This window comes from Myotis yumanensis, unplaced genomic scaffold (assembly GCF_028538775.1).
Source record: "Myotis yumanensis isolate MYYU_CA2020_CCGP unplaced genomic scaffold, mMyoYum1.0.hap1 SCAF_3, whole genome shotgun sequence".
NCBI classification, from domain to species: Eukaryota; Metazoa; Chordata; class Mammalia; order Chiroptera; family Vespertilionidae; genus Myotis; species Myotis yumanensis.
In genome coordinates this window covers 161,980,661-162,001,049 of record NW_027223754.1, presented here as the reverse complement: position 1 = coordinate 162,001,049, position 20,389 = coordinate 161,980,661, and the positions used below count along the sequence as shown (strand labels likewise).

Here is a 20,389-nt window from a genome sequence, read left to right as displayed (position 1 = left end):
CTGTACGATTTGCAAATAATTTGTGTGGTGATATTTGGCACCAGATAATATCTTGTTCCCTAACAACATTTTGCTTAAAGTTTTGGTGATTTATAACACTTGCCTGAATCAATTATTTCATTTTGGGTTGCAGAATGAATGGTGATTTTCTAAGCCTTTTATTTCTTCTACATTTATTAGGTAGATGTCTTTTTAAAAAGTTTTCCCTTATTGACTAAGAATGAATTGCAGTATTTTAAAAAATAATTATTTTTTATTGATTTCAGAAAGGGAGGGAGAGAGTGATAGAAACATCAATGAGAGAGAATCACAGATTGGCTGCCTCCTGCACAACCCCTACTGGGGATTGAGCTGGCAACCTGGGCATGTGCCTTTGACTGGAATCAAACCTGGGACCCTTCAATCCGCAGGCCAACGCTCTATCTACTGAGCCAAACCAGCTAGGGCTACAGTTCTTTCTAAGAAGAGAGGATAAATGCTTAAATCTTCCCTTTCAGTTAGCAATTTTCAGAATAAGGAGGTGGTGTAAAAGTTACCTCCAATGTGGCAAATTCGTTTTTTTCTCTTTCTGTTTTTGAGTGTTACTCTAGATTACCGAGTTTTCCCCAATTCTTCTCATCTCGGATGGATGTCCTCAGCCATCTCTTTTTCCCTTTATCCACGTCCACTGTCAATTCTCCGCATTTACGCCTGGACTTTCCAGTGAGGCCACTAGAGGCCACTACACTAGTTTCCTCCTTGCCCCTATGCTGCCGCTCTATCATAGACTTCGCCATGTACTATCAGCTGTTGTCTCTCTGGTGCTGACGCTGTCCACGGAGCCGCTCTAGGATATTGGGAGGCCTTCCCATGTTGCGTGGGGAAGGTTTGGACGACGCAGTCGCCTCGCCGGCCCCCGGGCGGTTAGCGCTTCCGGGGTCGGAGGGTGCGCGGGGTTGAAAGCGGGCCGCTCCGCCCCGTCCCCCTCCCAGACCAGCAGAGGCAGCAGCCGGAGCAGCCGCAGCCTGCGCCCTCTCCCGCCCGCCCGCCCTCCGCCCGCCCGCCCGCCCTCCGCCGCCCTCCACCCGCCCCGGGGTCTCTTTCCCCCTTCCTCCTCCACCCCCCCCTTCCTCCTCCGCCCGCCCGCGGGGCCCCCCTCGCCTTCCCGCCCGCCCCTATTGTTCCGCCCCCGGCCTCCCGCCCTTCCCCTTCCCGCCCGCTCCCCTTTTCCCCTCAGTCGCCTCGCGCCTGCAGGTAAGCTTCAAAATTCTCCCTCCGCCCCCGGCTATAGCACTATTTCACTTCTTGCCATCTTTCTTAGCGGGCTCCAGTCCTCGTCACGAGCCCCGGCCTCGCGTAGTCTCGCGTGAGCGCCTACTCCCTCACTCAGCCAGGTCGGCCATTCACGCGAGGTCCTGGCTCCTGCGCGGCCTAGTAGGCCTCGTGAAGGCCTGCCCCCCTCCCCCCGCCTTTTCCCGGTGACGGCTGCGCAGGAGTTAAGGAGGGCGCGCGCGCGGTTGGGGGGGCGGCGGTGGATTTGTTGGTTGAGGGGGGTGAGGGGAGGCGATGGCCGGCTTGCTGGCCGGGCGGGTGAGCGCGGCTCCCCGCGGGGGTCAGGCGCTGGCGCAGCCACGCGAAGAAGCGCTGCTAGTTCGGCCCCTCCCCCTGGGTTGCAGCGCCCCCCCCCCGACCGAACCGTTTATTTTTTCCTCTTAGTCTAGTCGAGGGATGGGAGGGGGGGCATTTTTTAAGTGGAAAATGCTAGGATGGCCAAGGGGAGGGGGGCTGCGGAGTTAAAGAAAGGGTAGACGGGCCCTCCCAGTTACCGAGTTATTCAGGACGTTCTCTCGGGGTAACGAATTTTGAAATTACAAAATGCCTGTCGATATAGACCCAGAGCGAGCTATTTATAGAAGGGGTAATGGACTGCCGGATTAACAGCTGGATTGCTGGGATTGTGTACTTCTATTGACCTAGTCAGGAGAGATTTTTTGGGGTGATTTGGAATTAGAAATGCACCTTTGTGCCTTACCTCAAGAAATGGCTTCAAATAGGTTTTCAGTTTTCTTGCCCTTTCAAACTTGCTTTATTGTATTTGTAAAGTGCTTCCTATGAGTGGGGCTAAGGAATTAAACCGTCAATTTGTTAAAATAGCTTTATTAAAAAAGAAAGTCATTCCTGTAGACCGAAGTCTGGCCCATCTCCCCCCCCCCCCCCCAGCACTTTTTTTTTTCCATGATTAAAAATTGTTGAATTCTGGGATTTTGCCAGCAATTAATTATTCTGAAAATGGGTGAGGAGTGCTTTGGGGATGCGAAGCCCATCTTTTAAATAATCACACTCTGGGGCAGGCACACTCTGGGGCAGCTTGCCATACACAGAATGGTCTGGCAGCCACTTAAACACAAGTACTAGGGTAAGGGCTTTGTGTAGAGCAAAGTTAAAACGGTGGCTAGTTTTGTGAAGAAAAAACTAGTAAGAGATCCTTGTTCAGTTTTAAAGGGAGGGATACTAGAAATGTCACTGGAGAAATTTAACAACTTTGGAGAGAGTCTTTTTAAAGTTGCCACTTTAATTTTAGGTCCTAAGGCGGTATTGTAGGCAAAGGTATATCCAAAACAAATCATCTTCACATAGTCAATGTTCTAAAACAGAAATGCTAAGAAATAGAGGGTAGATGGGGAAAGGGCTTCCTCAGTAGGAAAGGCTCATTGTTGTTCAAAACAACTACACAATAAATTTTTAGCAGTACCAGTTTTATTTTGATTGATTGCAAGAAAATTTAAGAGACTTGAATAAAGACTGAGTGGTAACAAAGGTTAATACATAGAAGCAAAGAAATTTTCAGATCTGAATGACTATCAACTTGGGTTGGGAGAAGGCTATACTTAATGAATGTATTGAGTCATTTTCTAAAGGGAATATGGAACATCAGCCTACATGGAGGGCATTTCAGATGATGCCTTTTTCAGTGAGGTTGTTCATGTAAATCTTTGCAAAATTATTTGGTGTCATTTTATCAACACAAACTTTTAATGATAGATTCATTTCAATTTACCTAGAAATTGCTACTAATAAGAAAATTTACATGTGTCCTCTTTAGCCTTCAGCCTGAGCTGCTCCCTAACAGGGAAGCAGAAGGTCACTTGCCCTCTCTGTTGTAGTTGGTTAGTTTGAGGTTTGCCCTCCTAATTTCCAAGTGTTTTTGTATCCTATTGAAGTTTAATTCTGGTGAAGGACGACTGGTGCACGTTCAGCAGTTCCCCTTAGAACCATTGCCAATTGAAGGAATCTTCCTCATCCTGAGAGTCAGCAGAAACCCGACCATTAGTGAGAGAGGACAAAGTCGCTTTCCATATTTAATAGAACCTGAGCTGTTAATGGGGGGTCGTTACTGCAGTTTTGCTGGGTGTATACAAGCCTGCCAAATGAAAGGCTGTCATTTAAAGAAGAGTCAGTTTGAAAACATTGATAGTGGTGAAAATAACAGGGAAATATTCTATTGTTTTCCTCCTCTCATTTGGTCATGTTTGTATTTCAGTTCTTGGCTTTCACCCTCCCTCCCCTCCACCAGTGACCAAAGACTTGACCACTCAAAGTCCAGCTCCCCAGAATACTGCTCGACATGGACACTGGTGTGATTGAAGGTGGATTAAACGTCACTCTCACCATCCGGCTACTTATGCATGGAAAGGTATGCACCAGCTTGGGAAATTGGGTCGTAGTAACTGCTAGGGGAGGGGCCAGGAAGAGAGGGCATGTGTCTTGGAGCTCATCAGATTAGCACTGTAGGGTGTCTGGCTTTAAGCACTCTTCTCTAGCAGAGTAGATGAGAGTGTAGTGGGAAAATGGACAGACTTCTCTGGGAAGCTCCACTGAGCAGGAAAGGCTTAACTAGAGCCTAGAGCCAAAGACTATGTCATACCTGGATAAGATTTTTCTCATAGAGGTTGCTATAGCTTGTGGTAGGTAGATTGTCCCTGCAATTTTGGGAAACTTTAAGGGTGGATGATGTGTTTTTTGTTTATTTTAAAATAACTTATATTGAACACACAGCATTTAATCACTCCTGCATTATTATTCCTTATTGAGAGCTTCACTTAACATTTTGAGCAAAGAAAAGAATAATCCCGCCCACTCCCCTTTCCAATAATCCTTAGTTTTTTCATTAGTTTGGACAGTTAAAAATTTCTTTTCATGATAATGAGCACTTCGAGTTTCCTTGTATTTGACACTAGTTTTCTCCATTGCAGGAAGTTGGCAGTATCATCGGAAAGGTAAGATAGTTTCACTTCCACTCTAATTACTATTTAGTCAGTCTGGGTTGAAATAGCAGTTTAAGTCACTCTTGGTTTTTCCTCTTACAGAAAGGAGAATCAGTTAAGAAGATGCGTGAGGAGGTGAGTTATGGGGGGATTTGGGGAATTGTTGCCTTGGGAAGTTAAAAACTTAAAAGCAAAAATTCTGTTTAAGGAGAGCTTAGAAGAAGGAAGGTCTCAAGAAGTTAATATTTTTTTGGCTTTGTGGTTACAAATAGTATGCTGGGAAATGTATTTCTAGCACGACTTAATTCATTCATGACTTAAGGCAACTTTTCTTTAAATTTATTAATTTTTAGAGAGAAACATTGATTTGTTGTTTCACTTATTTATGCATTCATTGGTTGCTTCTTGTATGTGCTCTGACCAGGGATCAGACTCACAACTTTGGCACTTTATCCAACTGAGCTACAAGGGCGAGAGCTTAAGGCAATTTCTATAGTCTGTTTGAGGACAAACATAGAACAGTATTTGCAGTGATGTTGACATTACCTAGTATCAGGATCATGTATATAGGCAGCTCCTTGCCCATCTTATTTAGTAGGTCTCTATATCTACATATGCTAGATATTTTGTCTACTTAACCTCCTGTTTCTGTTTCTTATCCAGAGTGGTGCACGTATCAACATCTCAGAAGGGAATTGTCCTGAGAGAATTATCACTTTGGCTGGACCCACTAATGCCATCTTCAAAGCCTTCGCTATGATCATTGACAAACTGGAAGAGGTTTGTTGTTCTCCCGCCTCCCTCATTCTCATTTTTTTCATTTAAAATTGCTTCTAGATACCTTATTGATTTTCAAAGGAGTTTTTAATTTTCAGGACAGACGATGATAAAAATCTGTAGATGGGCTCTTTGCTCCCCTTCAGCATCCCCAAAATTTGGTTGTTTAGAAAATAAGTCACTTGAGTATTAAAACAAATAGTTTGACTATTACCAGGGACTCCCTGTAAAATAATTGTGTTAAAAAAGCAGCATCTTTTATGTTTATTTATTGACCAATGGTTTTTAAGGTATGCCACCACTGCACTGGTAAACTTTGTCCTCAATTCATAGTTGAGTGAATTAGATTAATGTGCTTTTAATTAATGGTCCTGCTGAACACTAATATACCTTATAAATATGGATATCTTCCAGCACGGGGTTCAGTTATACTTTTAAAAAAAATCAATCTGATAATTTTGTGTCGAAGCTAGGAGGGAGGGAATGTTTTACAGGTTATCAGAAGCAAAATAGTGATTTCAAGCTTTTTGGCAGAAGGAAGTTTTTTGTTGTTCACCAAGCCACCTCACTGAACAGCCATTAACCATTGCCTTAGGTCTTAAGTCTTGGCTTCCTCTCCCTTCTGCCTTAATACTGCTAATCTCTAATTGACACCACAGGCAGAGGAGAGCTTCTGGCTGCTGCTTGATTGGTCCTTGGATACTTAATGGTGGCTGAAATCTTATCCTTGCCAAGTCAGAAATGTTAACCTTTTCACCTACAAGACCCTGCTAATCCAGAACTTGTGGCTTAAAAAACATTCAGAAAATCTGTTCGTAATTGAACCAACTAAGAAACATGTCCTTGACTTTAATATTTATATTTAAGCAATTCCCAGGTCTAGCTACTATATAAAGGTTAGGGCTGGGTAGTGATATTTAAACTAGTTAATTTTCAAAAGGCTAAATAGATTAAAACCATGACTTTTTGAATGCAGCATTGTTATGGGGAAAACTGGGCTTTGGGGCCAATAGAGTTTATAATTTTAAATCTACAGCTTTATAGATGTGATTGGGACAAGTACTCAAGCTCAATTTCATTACTTGTACAATGGTAACATTACCAAGAAATTAAAACAATGGTATATAGACGTATACTATTTAATCTTTCTAGGTTTCTAAGAGGACAGAATTGGTTATTTGAATTTGGGGTTGCATTGTTTCACCTTAATATTTTTTAAAATATATATATATTTTATTGATATATATATATATATTGATTTTTTTACAGAGAGGAAGGGAGAGGGATAGAGAGTTAGAAACATCGATGAGAGAGAAACATCGATCAGCTGCCTCCTGCACGCCTCCTACTGGGGATGTGTCGGCAACCAAGGTACATGCCCTTGGCCGGAAACGAACCTGGGACCTTTCAGTCCGCAGACCGACGCTCTATCCACTGAGCCAAACCGGTTAGGACTTCACCTTAATATTTTATTTAACTGTAACTTCAATCTTGATTTCGTTTGGCCAGTCAACTCTTTAATTTCCAAAACTAATAATTGTTTTTCTTCCTCTACCAAGAACATTTCCTTTCCCCAGGGTGAGTGAATAAATATAGGGCTAATTCTGAGGAAGTTTGTGGGTGTTTTTATCTTTTCAGAAATAGTTATTTTGAAGGGACATTTTTGGGCATTTGTTGATGGTGGATTGTGATATATATAATATGTCCTTTATTTAAGGGTAAGTGGTTCTTTTATGGCATTTATGGGTTCCAAGGGATCTGCTTAAAACTTGTTATATTCTGTCCAGCTGGTGTGGCTCAGTTTGAATTAGGTCACGGTTCTATTCCTGGTCAGGGGGTCAGGGCACGTGCCCAGGTTGCAGGCTTGGTCCCCAATAGAGGGTGTGCAGGAGGCAAACGATTGATTGATTCATCATTAGTGTTTCTATCTCCCCCTCCCTCTCTGAAATCAGTAAAAACACATTTTTAAAAACTTCCTTAAAAAAGAAACTTGTTATATTTTGGTGTTCTGACTAATTTCTTCTTGTAGGACATCAGCAGCTCTATGACCAATAGCACAGCTGCCAGTAGACCCCCAGTCACCCTGCGGCTGGTGGTGCCTGCTAGTCAGTGTGGCTCTCTCATTGGGAAAGGTGGTTGCAAGATCAAGGAAATAAGAGAGGTTGGTATCTTTTGTGCTCCTTTTAGAATTGTTAAGTATTCTAAATGCGGCTTTTCCTATTAGCTTTAAGTATGACTAGGAAAGGTTAGCATTTGTTGAGGTGAAGATTATTATTAAAGAAATAGTCCTAGAAGATTATAATTTGACTATATTGGGATGAAAAGTATTGTACAATTGATCTTTTTATTAATTTGACAACTTTTCCATGAATCTGCATAATTCTTTTATGTCTAAAGAGTTTACAATTTGATATATAATAGTAGCAAATATTTTCCTTGGCCAAATTCCTAAATAGGGAGGGGAAAATGGGAAAGTATATTGGAAGGTATATTGGGATGTAGTGGTAATCTTGCTCTCTTAAATTGTGGAAGTTACATTGAATTATGGAAGCTTTTAATTATATCTGGGAATTATCAAATTGTATGTTGGAATGACTCCTAAAAGAAAACTACTTGGAGTTTTTGGAGCCTCAGTATTGTAAATACCAGGAGAAAGCTGGGATTTTGGTTTTGTTCATCGATGTATTCTTAGCACCTGGAACGGTGCCTGGCACATAAAATGGGCTTAATATAAATATTTGATTAATACGAATGAAAGGTGGGTGAGATTTGTAGGGATTTTGTTTGATGGCCCACAGTTAACATTAGCTGAAAGGAAACTGTCTAGAAGGGCCTTTTTCTTGAGAGCAGGTTAAATTTAGACTGTTATTCAGGTTTATTCTTGGCTTTCAAAGGCTAATTTATTTATAACTGATTAAACAGTCCTAACTGGAATAAGGGAGCAGTGGGAAGGGAAGTCAAAAAGGGTAAGGTAGGAGGTGGGGTAAGTGTCTATTGATCTTTAGATTCTAAAGTTGCTACTGGGAGGTATTGGAAGAGTAAGTATGAGCTGTTTTTCTCTGATTTTTAAATTTCTTTTTACCCCAGAGTACAGGAGCTCAAGTCCAGGTGGCAGGGGATATGCTCCCCAACTCAACTGAGCGGGCCATCACTATTGCTGGCATTCCGCAATCCATCATTGAGTGTGTGAAACAGATCTGCGTGGTCATGTTGGAGGTAAGCCCTCAGGCTCATGCTGAGAATGGGGGGAGGGTAATTCTAGGGGAGACAGCCTAATTTATATTTAGTAAGACTAGAATTAGGTGAGGCTCTTAGAAGCCTCCAATGGGGGTGGGGAAGAAGATCCCTGAGTTCATATTTTCCTTTCCCCAGCTTTGGCTTTTCTTATAGTCTGAGCAAAAAATAGAAACTGCTAAGTAGCTGTGATCTTTTGGGTTGTAGCAATTCTAGTGGGGTTGGTAGGGGAAGATTCACTACTTGGACTGAGTGGATAAAAGATGTATCTGGGTTTCTGAGATTCTAATTTAAGCTGCCTCTTGGATTACAGAATTTTTGCTACATTCAACTTTGAAACATTTAAATTTCTGTGTTTTGTGGCAGGATTATATTCAAAGTGGTAGTTGTATAGAAAAAATAAATCCAAAACAGTGCTTATGAATGACATAAGGTCCTGGTATGTGTTATTTGATTAAAGCAAGAATAGCAAAATTAAGAGACAGTAAGCCTTTTTAGAATTGTTATATGGCGTTGGACCCATCTTGGCAACAAAGGAAAGTAGAATTTCCAAGTAGAAAAATATTGAGCCTTTGGACTATTTATGGACAGTGTCTGTATTATACTAAAAAGTCTCCAACTAAAATGTACATATGTACACATAGAGGTTTTTCATATTCGTTAGGCTTATTTGAAAACATGGAAATAATGCCTAAATTATTACAGGGGGATCTGCCTTGATGAGAATTAGTGTGAGCTGTGTAGTCCACGGACCATCTTACTACTTTAAAGGCAAATAACTGCAGATGATTTCAGATTAGATCTAGCCAAAGACAACGTTGGTAGGTGAGGGGGATGGAAATACAGTTTTCTATTTAACTAACCTGTGTGAGCTTAAGCCACACAGCTGAAGCAGCTTTGAAACCTTATCTCTTTTTGTTTTTTTCCCCTCTGACTCTCTCCCAGTCCCCCCCGAAGGGCGTGACCATCCCGTACCGGCCCAAGCCGTCCAGTTCACCAGTCATCTTTGCAGGTGGTCAGGTAAGAAAATTCTTATTGCTGGGCTAGATAAGAATGAGGTTTATATTTGAAATGTCAACTTTGCCAGCAGCACATCAGGCCACTCTGCATGCTTGCTGAAACCTGTACTCTGGCCATAGTTTGACCTGCTTTTAGTTTTATTTATTTATATTTTTGTACTGGAGAAAGCTGTGAATGCCAAGCCCTATTTAATTTTTAGTAGGCAATGGGAGTTTTGTAGGCACTCGAAGAGGTCATTTACTTGGTGATTTAAAGTGGGTTGGCTTAGAAGAAAGGGTTAAATTGCTTCAGTATCACTACCCTACCTATCTCCACCCCATCCATATTTATTTTATGTGTGGGGTATTCTTCAGAGGTCTGAATAAAGGTAGCAAAGAGTTGGACCTCTGAAGGAGATTCTGGATGGTATTCTCAAAATTGGGGGTCCAGAACTTGAGTGTCCTACAAACTTCCCTTCCCCCCACCTCACCTCCCCTACTCCTATCCCTTCACTCCCAAACTCCAGTGTATTGTCCCCCAGGTTCTTAACCTCATAAACACTGGTTTGAACCCACATGGCATATAACAAATGAGCTGGGGTAATGATTCAGTGTGCAAGAATAGAAGGGGGAGAGCATGTTGGGCAGTGGTGATGTTGACCTTTGGTGTTTGAGTAAGAACACTAAAGCAGCCCCTTGGGCTTCTTCTACTCCTTCACTCACCTAAACACTTGATCCTTGGCACATGGATGGTTTATTATGAAGTTAGATTTTTATGACACAAGCAGTGATCACCATGGTAGTTTTATGCTTTGTTGGTTAGTATTTGAGGAGTAGGTAGGTCAGTTTTTAAAATACTGGGATTCAGGTTGGAATAGTGATCTTCATTTTGGTACCCGCCTTAAACAAGTGCTTTACTCAAAATACCTTTTCCCACATGGGGCTGTCCTGTTTGCAAGCACAATTATTTAGTCCCATCTTGTATTTAAACTGGGGAAGCATAAACTTGAAATCTGTCTCGTTCATATTCTGTTGAGTTGGCATAAAATTGACCAAGTTTTGGGGAACTTAGTTTGTAATGTAGTTCTGGGTGTTTTTTTTCACAAGTTAATCATGTCACAGTGTTACCTTGAAACAATTTAGTACCTTACTTTTAACACTAGCCTTGTACAAACTGGTTTGATCAAAGGGCTTTCAGTCAGTTTGGTTAGGGGCAGGATAAGCAAAGGCCCAGCTAGAGTCAGTGTAGCAAGTTTTAGCTTTAGGAGTTTTTTCCCTTCTCCCCAGGAACTCCAGGTTCCTACTCTTCTGGATTCTACTACTCCCCTTTATAAAGAGTCCCATGCTGTGCCACAGCAATCCTTTCTGTTTACAATTCTTACTTCATTTCCCTTTTCTTCCCTTCCTTACCCACTTTCCCTTTCTTTCCTATTTGCTTCCCCTCCCTCCCTCTCCTTTATTCAGTTGACCACCCTCTAAAAGCTTGCAGTTTCTCCCACGAGTGGCCCTGTCATGGATTATTCCCATGAGCTTTTTTAAATGGACCAGTTCATGCAATGTCCCACAGATGGACCTGTGTCTTTTGTTCCTTTGTGATAAAGTGGGCTCTATAGGGGTTTAACTTAATCCCTCACTGACCAGGAGCTGGCATCAGCTCTGTTGCCTTACCCCTTTATTCTTACTGAAAATAGCCCAATTGTGCAGTGTGAAACCTGCCTCTAGGTAACTTTTTTTTTTAATTGACTGATTGCAGCTCGTTTCAAATTGTGTTGTGAGCTACTTTTTAAAGGAAAAGGAAAAAAATTAAACAACTTTTTTTATGTGAATTTCATGCTGGTGACAAGGTGCCGGATTGACAGCCCTGGAGACTGAAATCCTCTATTTATCCACAGGACAGGTACAGCACAGGCAGCGACAGTGCGAGCTTTCCCCACACCACCCCGTCCATGTGCCTCAACCCTGACCTGGAGGGACCACCTCTAGAGGTGAGAGGGGATGTTCAGTCTCCAAGGCTCACTCAATCCTTCCGCCTCAGCCGAGACTGCCAACACGCGGGGGGCCAGTGACGCTGGTGATTTTTGTGCTGTGGACACCACCTGTCCACGGGGACCTGGACTGACCCCCCCCACACCTCATTTCACACAGGCCGCGTAGCCCACCAGATGGTAACACCAACTCTCTTTTTTTTTTCTTTTTGTTCAACCCCTCTTCCCTTTATCCCACTCCTCCCCCATTTTCACCTTCCCACCCCTACCTGGGTGCACTTTTGGGGGTACTGGCCACTGATGTGAGAAATCTCATATCCTTTTAGCCAGCCACTCCTTCCTTCCCTGCCCTTCCTACTCCTTGTTCCCAACCCCATTGCCCTGAAGTCCCAGCTCCTTTTTCTGAGGTTATGGTGTGGGGGGAGGAGGGCGTAGTGGGAGCTGCAAGTGCATTTTATTGAGGGGAGGTGGGAGAAGGCAGGACTTAGAACACAGTGATTTTTTTTGTGTGTGTGTTCTGTGGTCAGCTCCCTAGTACTTAGGGACTAAGCTAGCTTCCAGTGCATTTAAAGGTCTTTAGGCAGATGTAGAGAAAAATAAAATAGGGAAAGGGAAGTGTTTCAAAACATGCCATGTAGGTTTGTGCAAACAAATCATTCACAACACCGTGGTTGGTAGAGGGGTTGGGTGGTTTGAGGGAAGAGATCATTTTCCTCCCAGGCTGTCTTGTACATAGGGAGAAAGAAGGGGGCTTGTCAATCCAGGCATTGCTTAATCCCACTCCTCATATTTTCATTTAGGAACTGATGTGTATTTTGCCTTTGATTGCAGGGAACATGGCTATGGCTCCCTTTAAAGGCTTCCCAGAATAAGTCATATTTAGGGTTCAAAGAAGGCCAACTTGGGTCTGACTGTATTTGTGAGATATCATTTACTGCCTCAATCTTGGCCTCCCCATTCTCTAGTTCAACTCTGGCTTCCTGGCTAGTTGAAATGTCTTTTTCTCCCAACTGGGTGGCTGTCCGTGATTGGTTTTTTAATAGGAACTGTTTTCCTCCTTTTGTAGGCCTATACCATTCAAGGACAGTATGCCATTCCACAGCCAGATGTAAGTTTTGTTTTCACTTCTTCTTTTGAAAAGCTCCCTCTCCCATCCAAAATTGTCTCATTCCTTTCTTCTCCATGTAGGCAGAAGTGAGTTGGGTCTTAAAACAATTGCAATAATAAGTTGTTTTCCTCATAAGATGAATCCCATATTTCAACCCTTAAATAATCCTTAATCAGGGTATAATGGCACCCTGTTTGCCGCACTTTTGACATTTAATCCCTGGAAATTATGATTGGCAGAATATTAGTTTCTACTTTCCTGCCTGTTCCAGATTACTCTGTCTAAAAGGGAAATGTTCCATGGTATTCTGTCTATTTCTGGGGATAATTTAAATTAACAGTGGACTGTGCATCTCTGTATGGAGTCTTCAATTGGGGTTGGGGTGGGAGATGGTTTTGTCTTTGGATATTCCTCAATTTGAGATAGTAATTTTAAAAGCATCCAGAGGGGTGGAAAAGGGGCTTATTTATACAGGGAGGGATAGGAAGCTGAATATTTGGCTATTCAACTCAATGGAACCTTCTTTGCCACTAAAAATTCCTATTTAAAAAGTGTTGATAATCAGACTTTTGTTTAAAGATATTTCTTTCTGCACTTTTCCTTTATCCTTACTAACCCTTTTAGGTGCTGAGCATTAGACTAGGGAAGTTCAAGTTTGGCTCTTGGTTAGTGTTAGGGCCCAGAAGGGGAAGTATACTTGAAGAGGGATTATTTTACAACAGCCAAGACAGTTTATATACATGAAGAAAAATAGCTGTAAAAACTAGTAGTGGGGGAGGGACTAAAACCCATTTGGTATCATCTTTAATCTCTCTTCTCCTTACAGTCTCTTTCCTCCCCCCCCACCCCCATCTCCTTCCCTTTACCCAATACTGACAGAACCCTGCATGGTGTGTTTTCCCTAGCACCACTGCACAGTTTATTTACCCAGCCTGTCTGTGCTTGTCCCTGAGGCAACTTTGGCAATGGCTGCAAACACCTTCATTAAATAGCCTACAAGGGAATGGTTGTTGGGTGGGTGCTGCTGCTTTTCTTTTCACACACCCAAAATGGCATTCATTTTCTTGTACTGATTCCTGTTCTAACCCTTCATATTCTGTCTATCCCCAGAGGGTAAGCCCCATCCTTACCCTCAGTTGTAATTTGAGTAGTAGAGACAACTTTGGGGGATCATCAGGAGCTCTGCTTTTTCAAATTTGAATGCTCTTGAACCCTGACTCTGTTACTCTCCTAATGTCAACCTCTCCTGTTTCCTCCCTGCAGTTGACCAAGCTGCACCAGTTGGCAATGCAACAGTCTCATTTTCCCATGACGCATGGCAACACCGGATTCAGTGGTATGGATACCTCAGTGTTTATTTTTGTAAGGTGTAGTGCAAGACAGAGGCCAGCCCCAAGGTCTCAGTTTGACATCTGTTTAAGACAAACTTCGTTACCCAGCATCCTGCTGGTTTAAACTTGACTATCTTCTGTGGCTAAACCAAAGGAGGTAATGTGTTTAACTTGGTTTTCATATGGGATGAGTTATTCTAAAAGAAAAAAAAAAGGCCCTGGAAGGTTTGGGGTGAAGTCAGGGGATGCTTGTCAGGCAAAGGGTAGGCTGACGTTTCCTCTAACCCATTCTCATTGCTGCCCCTTTGATCTGATTGGCACCCCCTTTCTTTCCACCAGCTTTCACAGACCTGGGTAGAGACAACAAACCATTTGTGCCAAATTGTGTAGTGTTTTTTTTGCTTTTGTTTTGTTTTGTTTTGGGCTTTTTTTTGTATAAGGAATAACTTGTCCGATAGGGTTAGGATGAGACCACCAAACTCATTTTCACTTGTATCTTAACAGGCATTGAATCCAGCTCTCCAGAGGTGAAAGGCTATTGGGGTAATGATTAAAAAAAAATCTGTAGTATTCTACTGTTATATTAATAAACTGGTGGGAGTCTTGTTTCACTGCCCATGACATACCAGCAACATACACATGGCAGAAAGAAGCTGAGAGAGCAAAAGGGTGGGCCTGGTGCCCCTGAGGGTCCCTTGACGGATCTGGCCAACCCCCTTCTAAAAGTATTGAATTTAGCAACCACATTTGAGAGCAGGGCTAGCCTTGAGACTTAGCTAGCTGCCCTGCTCCAGTCCAGGTGCCATTATAGATGGTTATGAGTGTTTGCTGATTAGATTCTTTTTCTTTTTCTTTGGAAAACAATAAAAACCAGAACAAATTAATGAGCAATTGAGCAAAAGACAGGGAATAAATCTGGAGAAATGAACTTCCCTCACCTGACTGCCATTCTCTCTGACCTTCAAATATAGGTTAAGATAGTGTGTGTGTGGTTGGTGGGGGGAGGCACTGTTAATCTGATACAGGTATATTTAAAGCAACTCTGCATGTGTGCCAAGAGTCCATGGTACCAATAACAGGCATGATATTGGCACTGGTGCTAGTGAGCATCAGGTGAGATAAAATTGGAACACAACAGCAGGAAATTCTAAGAAAAAGGGAGAAGTGCAGAAGGACTGACTTGGTTAGATTTTGGTCCTGTTTAAGGATACCACACTCACTTTCCCCTTGCTTCCATCCCCTTACACCCTAATAGGCTGGGCTTTGCAGGAAATGGTATGAAATCAGCTCTCCTGAGTGTACAGAGGAATCTTTCCAGAATTATTTCTATACCCATCTACCCCTCTTTACTCTTTGAGGTTTCTAAGTTAGTGATGAATCCCAACAGCCAATGCTGGGTTTCCAGTTTGTTTCCTTCTGTTAGGTTAATGTGCAAATCAGTTGGGGTTTGTATGCTGCACATTGAACTTTCTTGCTCTCTTCTGTCTTTTAGCAGGTTTGGATGCATCTGCTCAGACTACTTCTCATGAACTCACCATTCCAAATGATGTAAGTATAGTTAGTTTGGTTGCATGGGATGAAAATAAGAGAATTGGCTTTAAAGAATAGAAGTCTTAGCCACTTTCAAGGCCTAGGGAAAGAAAATTGCTTTAGATACCAAATTAAAAACTTTATAGTATCTAGAATTCTGAATAAAAATAGATGGAGAAAATTGGTAACACTTGTTGGGTATTCATGAGGCAGAGAGGACCTTCTTAAGTAGAAATTCTTGTTTGCCTTTGTTTCTTGTAGAATCTGAAGCCTTATCCTTAAAGCAGTGGTCTTCGGATGTTTTATCTGTGCTATTTAATATGGTACTCACTAACCACATGTGGCTATTTAAATTAAGAATAACAAAACAAATTCAATTTTTCAATCTCGCTAGCCACACCATACTGGATGTGTTCAATAATCACATTTTATTGGTACCTACAGTACTGGACAATGCAAATATAGACCAATTTTTTACTTTTTCTCAAGGTAAAAACTTTAGAAATTAGCCAGAATCCATAGTAAAGTGGTAATCCTGGCAGGATGAGTTTTAGATATCTATGTTGCCCAAAAACCCAAAGATACCGTTACCTTTATTTCCAGGTTTATTATGATAAATTAGGTTTGTTATCTTGGCTCTGTTTTATTTTGTCTTTGGATTTACTCTAAGAAAATGAGCTATGCTCAGTTGGCTATGTTGGAGTCAGGAGGCTCAGTTGGCTCTGACAAAAGAATAGGTAAGAGTTGAGCACAATCTGTAACTCAGTCTGGAGTTTATGAGTGGAGTGTGTAGGATGCAGATAGTAGTAGTTTCCATTGCCTTGTTCATGGACCCAAGTTATAGAAGGCTGGAGGGGTGGGATGAAATTCTTGGACCTAGCCATGCTATTCCTAATTTGGTGTGCATTCTTGTTTTTCTCCCTAAAGTTGATTGGCTGCATAATCGGGCGTCAAGGCGCCAAAATCAATGAGATCCGTCAGATGTCTGGGGCGCAGATCAAAATTGCGAACCCAGTGGAAGGATCTACTGATAGGCAGGTTACCATCACTGGATCTGCTGCCAGCATTAGCCTGGCTCAATATCTAATCAATGTCAGGTAAGAGCTCCCTGCCTTTTTTGTCTTAGTGATGTCAACACACAAGTAATGTGTGTGTTGGGGAAAGCTAAAATGTATTATTAAATGAGGGATTATTTAGGGGATGGGAATGGGGATAGATGGAGATGGGGGAGAAGTTTAAGTCTAGCCCTGTTTTCATCCATTTTTAGTGTAGCAGAAAAAGGAATCAGATTGTAGTAAGCTTGCATGAGGTTGAAGCGGGGAGGATAGAATGCTCGGATTTGACTTCATGGTTTGGGGAGTGGAAAGGTTGGGGACTGTGTCTTTAGCAATAGGTCAGGTGCTCTGGCTGGAGCCACCCATACTTAGACTCAAATGTGGGACTTTGCTATACATGTCATATAGCCCAATGTTTCTTTCACTGATTGGGTTAAGGCTCCAAAGTACCCTTAATTGAAATAAGGATAATGAGGTAATGTGACAGCAAGGTAGTTTCTTGGGGGTAGCTATTACTTTTATTCTGAAAACATGAATTTTTCTCAAATCACAAATGAGTTTCATTGTTCAGAGCTTGTGGGAAAGTGGAGGCACAGGTTTTGGAATATTTCAGAAATAATTTCCCCCACCATCTCATTCAATAATGACTTCCCGAGATTGTAGTTTCCTTATCCAAAGCTAGCTAATGTTACTAAATACGTGATTGTAGCAGGACTGTTGATAGTCCAGTGGGCATCCTACAAGGCATTAAAAATAAATATATTTCTTGCTTTTTCAGCATTAGTGCTTATGTCACATTTTCATTGCTTACTAACATTTCAAACCAGTGTTAGCCCATTTTCCAAGGAGCTTAGCCATCCATTTTATGTAGCCTTTGTCTAGTTGCTTTTACCTCTATAACTATTTGGTCTCTGTGCATTCTAGTTTTGAATCTTAGTGCAAGACAAAGGGATTCATAAGTATGAATTTTATATTGTTGTCATGCTTACACTAACATGTATTATTCCATGGTCTCTATTCCCTGGTTAAGAATTTATCAGTTCCTCAATAGTGGTTCTGGTCCCCCGCCCGCCCCCCTTCAGTCTTTTTATGTTGTGAGGTATTTACTAATCTTCATGTGGAAAAGACTTTTCTATGTTAAGGTCTGCTTTTTCTTCAGCTACCAAGCAACATCAACTTCTTAATGTTCAGACTCAAATGGTAGTAAGCTTTTCACAGAAGCTGTTTACAAAGGTTTTGTCCTCTTGTTTCTAGTTGGGGATGGTTAAGTGGAAGCTGTTCTTGGAAGCTGGAAGTTATTTTCTTTTTTTGATAGGCTTGCCATGAATATTGTCAGATAGTGTTGAAATGCAACCTTCTTGCCTGACCCCCTATATTAGGTCAGTGGCTACATTGTAAGGAAGCAGAACTTGGTTTCCTGGTTTAGTTCCTCTTCATGATCATCCTATTTAATAAAACCATTTAGGCTATGGATTTGGGTCAAAACCTCTTGAAGCTTGAGTTAACATCAAAGCAAGGACTCTGTGTGCACAATGCTTAGTCTTCATTTTCTCATCTTAGCCCAATTGAATGCAAAAAACACACTGGTCTTATTGTTAATACTAGACAAGAAATATTTCTATGCTTTCAGTAATGGTTTGTGAGCATTTCTGGCCTGATTCTGGCAATCTGGGTTCCTTTATCCCCTCCTTTATGGATTGCAGCTGTCCTGGACTTAAATAGACAAAATGGAGTCTTAAGAGGAGCCTCCTTACCCTTGAAGAGTTCATCCTTTGGGTTGGGTTGTTCAGGCAGACTAAAGAAGTTCAGACTTAGACATGTGTAGTCATTTGGGAATTGCAGGTCATTACTGTCATTTGGAGTTATTTTAGGAATAGAAACAGTATTTTTACTTTCTGAACATAATTTTTTTGGCAGTGCTTGAGTTTCTTCCAGTTCTGTAAGTTCTGTATTGCAAATATGGTCAATCACAAAACAAATAGCTCCCCCCACCACCATCATAACCCCTCACCAGAAATGAAGCTTCCTTAGTTCTTATCTATGCTTCTGTTCTCAGCATTTTTCTTTGAAAACGCTACATTCTTTCAGGTTTGAAATTAGTCATTGACCTACTTTGGTCTCTTTCCCCTGTCCATCCTAATATATTGGTTAGTTTGCAATGGAGATGGAAGCAAAATTTCATATTACAGGGTAAATTTTTTTAAAAAATTCTGTGCGTTAATATCCCAAGGCTTCACAAGTGATTGGTGGCTGAAACATTTGTTTCTTGTTTGGAGATAGAGTGCTTTCATTTTCTACTTGAAATCATTCCTTTCTGACCTCGGGGTTGGATCAATATGTCATTCGTGGAAATGTATTTCTTTTTTCAGTCTATGAGCGTTTTCTTCACCATAGCAATTTTAAATAGCACTGTGGAATGAAATTTGGCAGGTATACAGTTTTAGAGGGTGGGATGCAAGGTAAAAGGGAGACAGCTTGTCACAAGTTGGTGTTAGGTCTTCCTAATTTGCAACCAGAAACACTGATAACTGAAGCGGTTTTTGTCCTGTACTTTTTCCCTTTTGTGGTCTTCCCTTCCACCCACCCGGTTTTTTTTGTTCCTTTTTTCCTCTGTTACAGTTTAGAAAACGCTAAACCCTCCTCCCAGGCAGCCTCCGTCACGATCCCTGATCACCTCAGCATCAACCTCTCTCAACCCTCCACCCCTTCTTCTTCTTCCTCCTCCACCACCACCCCCTCGCTCGCCACAGCGGGGACCTCCGACGCACCCTCCAGCCTCCCCAACCCTCTTCCGACCGCCCCTTGTGTCTCCAGTCTGCTTGGCATGAAACCCATCCCTCTCCTGGCTCTAAATGTTGTGTCTGCTGCTAAGGGTACCGGGGCTTCAGCTACCACCACCACCACCTCTGCCGTGCCATGTGTAACTAACAAACTGAAAGGCGAGAAACAGAGATTCTCCCCCTACTGATTGCATATCTTGAGGCACTCCCTCAAGTAATTCTTGGTTCACTTTGTTTTCCTTTGTTAACATTGGTGAGAATCAAACAATTGTGAGCTTGTGACATTTCCTTTTTACTATTTGGGGGATAACTGGGTGGGGGTGGGGGCAATGGTAACGTGTGTAGGTTTAGGCCATTTCAGCTGAGTGCCTGTTTCTGAGTCTGATTTGTTGAATATTTTATCTAGAGCCACAGTTCTTGCTTTCTCATTCTGTTACTTTTTTGTAGCTTTATTCTGCCTTGCAATATAACAATGTGTTAGGCTCTGTGTTAATGAATAAAAGCTTCTCCGTTAATCTTTTTATTATTATTATTTAATGGTTAAGTTATCAGCTGGCCTTGGCCAGATTTGTGTTTCTAGCTATAATAAAGTTGCCACAGTAAGAACCTTAGTTGACTGTGTGCTGTGAAGTGTAAAGGGGTGGGAACTTGTGACCTGTGGCTTGACTAGGGAGTCTATAAAACTGATCGGACCTCTTTGTATCCCTGGTTAATTTTGTAATCCTTTGTCATTCCTCACAAAGGGAGATGGGCCTGTGGCAGATTAAATCCAGAGGGTCTTCCATAATTGGCAAGAAGTTTACTTAGTGAAGATTACTTTCTCTGATTTCTCAGATCCCTTACCTTGCCAAAAGCAGCAAGTAACGGGTGTCCATCCCAGGCTTGTTTCTGATGAGTGGTTACTCAAAGAAGTTATTTCTTTACCCAGAATGGGGAGGCAAGTTTAAGTCTCAAAAGTTTGCCAGCATGTCTGCATTCCTCTGAATTAGCATTAGTCCTCTTCCTATGACATTGGGTAAATCTTAAACAACCAACCTGTGACATCTCCCCAAATTTGATAGGATTTTGTCCAGTCATCCTAAATCACCCCTAATTTACTAGACTTTATCTTTTTTTCTATTCCTTGCTTATACCCTTCTGTCTCCCCACCAACCTCCTTAATTTATCATGTGTAGAGAATTATAGACTTAAATTTGGAAGGAACCATTAATATCAGCTGTAATTCATCAATCTACTCATTTATCAGGTTAAAAAAAATAGAGGCCCTAAGAAAACTTAAATCTGCAAATCACAGGGATGACGAGTGAGGACTAACAACTCAAAATGCACTTAATCTCCCTGAAGCCT

At 41.8% G+C, this 20,389-nt stretch overlaps 1 protein-coding gene across 17 annotated transcripts in view; it reads left to right on the top strand.

The window, feature by feature from the left end:
- Positions 1-1,010: 1,010 nt before the first annotated feature.
- The window catches only part of PCBP2 (poly(rC) binding protein 2), a 22,517-nt gene continuing 3,138 nt past the window's right edge, over positions 1,011-20,389 (top strand). The window contains exons 1-15 of one of the 17 annotated variants that reach the window (XM_070410111.1): positions 1,034-1,233; positions 3,521-3,673; positions 4,233-4,256; positions 4,347-4,379; positions 4,908-5,024; positions 7,051-7,182; positions 8,109-8,237; positions 9,189-9,275; positions 11,146-11,238; positions 12,305-12,346; positions 13,610-13,682; positions 14,182-14,220; positions 15,173-15,225; positions 16,135-16,304; positions 18,882-19,863. In XM_070410111.1, coding sequence (XP_070266212.1) covers positions 3,605-3,673; positions 4,233-4,256; positions 4,347-4,379; positions 4,908-5,024; positions 7,051-7,182; positions 8,109-8,237; positions 9,189-9,275; positions 11,146-11,238; positions 12,305-12,346; positions 13,610-13,682; positions 14,182-14,220; positions 15,173-15,225; positions 16,135-16,304; positions 18,882-19,230 — 1,410 coding nt within the window. In that variant the 5' untranslated portion in view covers positions 1,034-1,233; positions 3,521-3,604 and the 3' untranslated portion in view covers positions 19,231-19,863. Of the gene's footprint in view, positions 1,234-3,520; positions 3,674-4,232; positions 4,257-4,346; positions 4,380-4,907; positions 5,025-7,050; positions 7,183-8,108; positions 8,238-9,188; positions 9,276-11,145; positions 11,239-12,304; positions 12,347-13,609; positions 13,683-14,181; positions 14,221-15,169; positions 15,226-16,134; positions 16,305-18,881; positions 19,875-20,389 lie in introns of those variants that run through there. The other 16 variants (XM_070410110.1, XM_070410112.1, XM_070410118.1 and 13 more) reach the window with 16 other exon arrangements.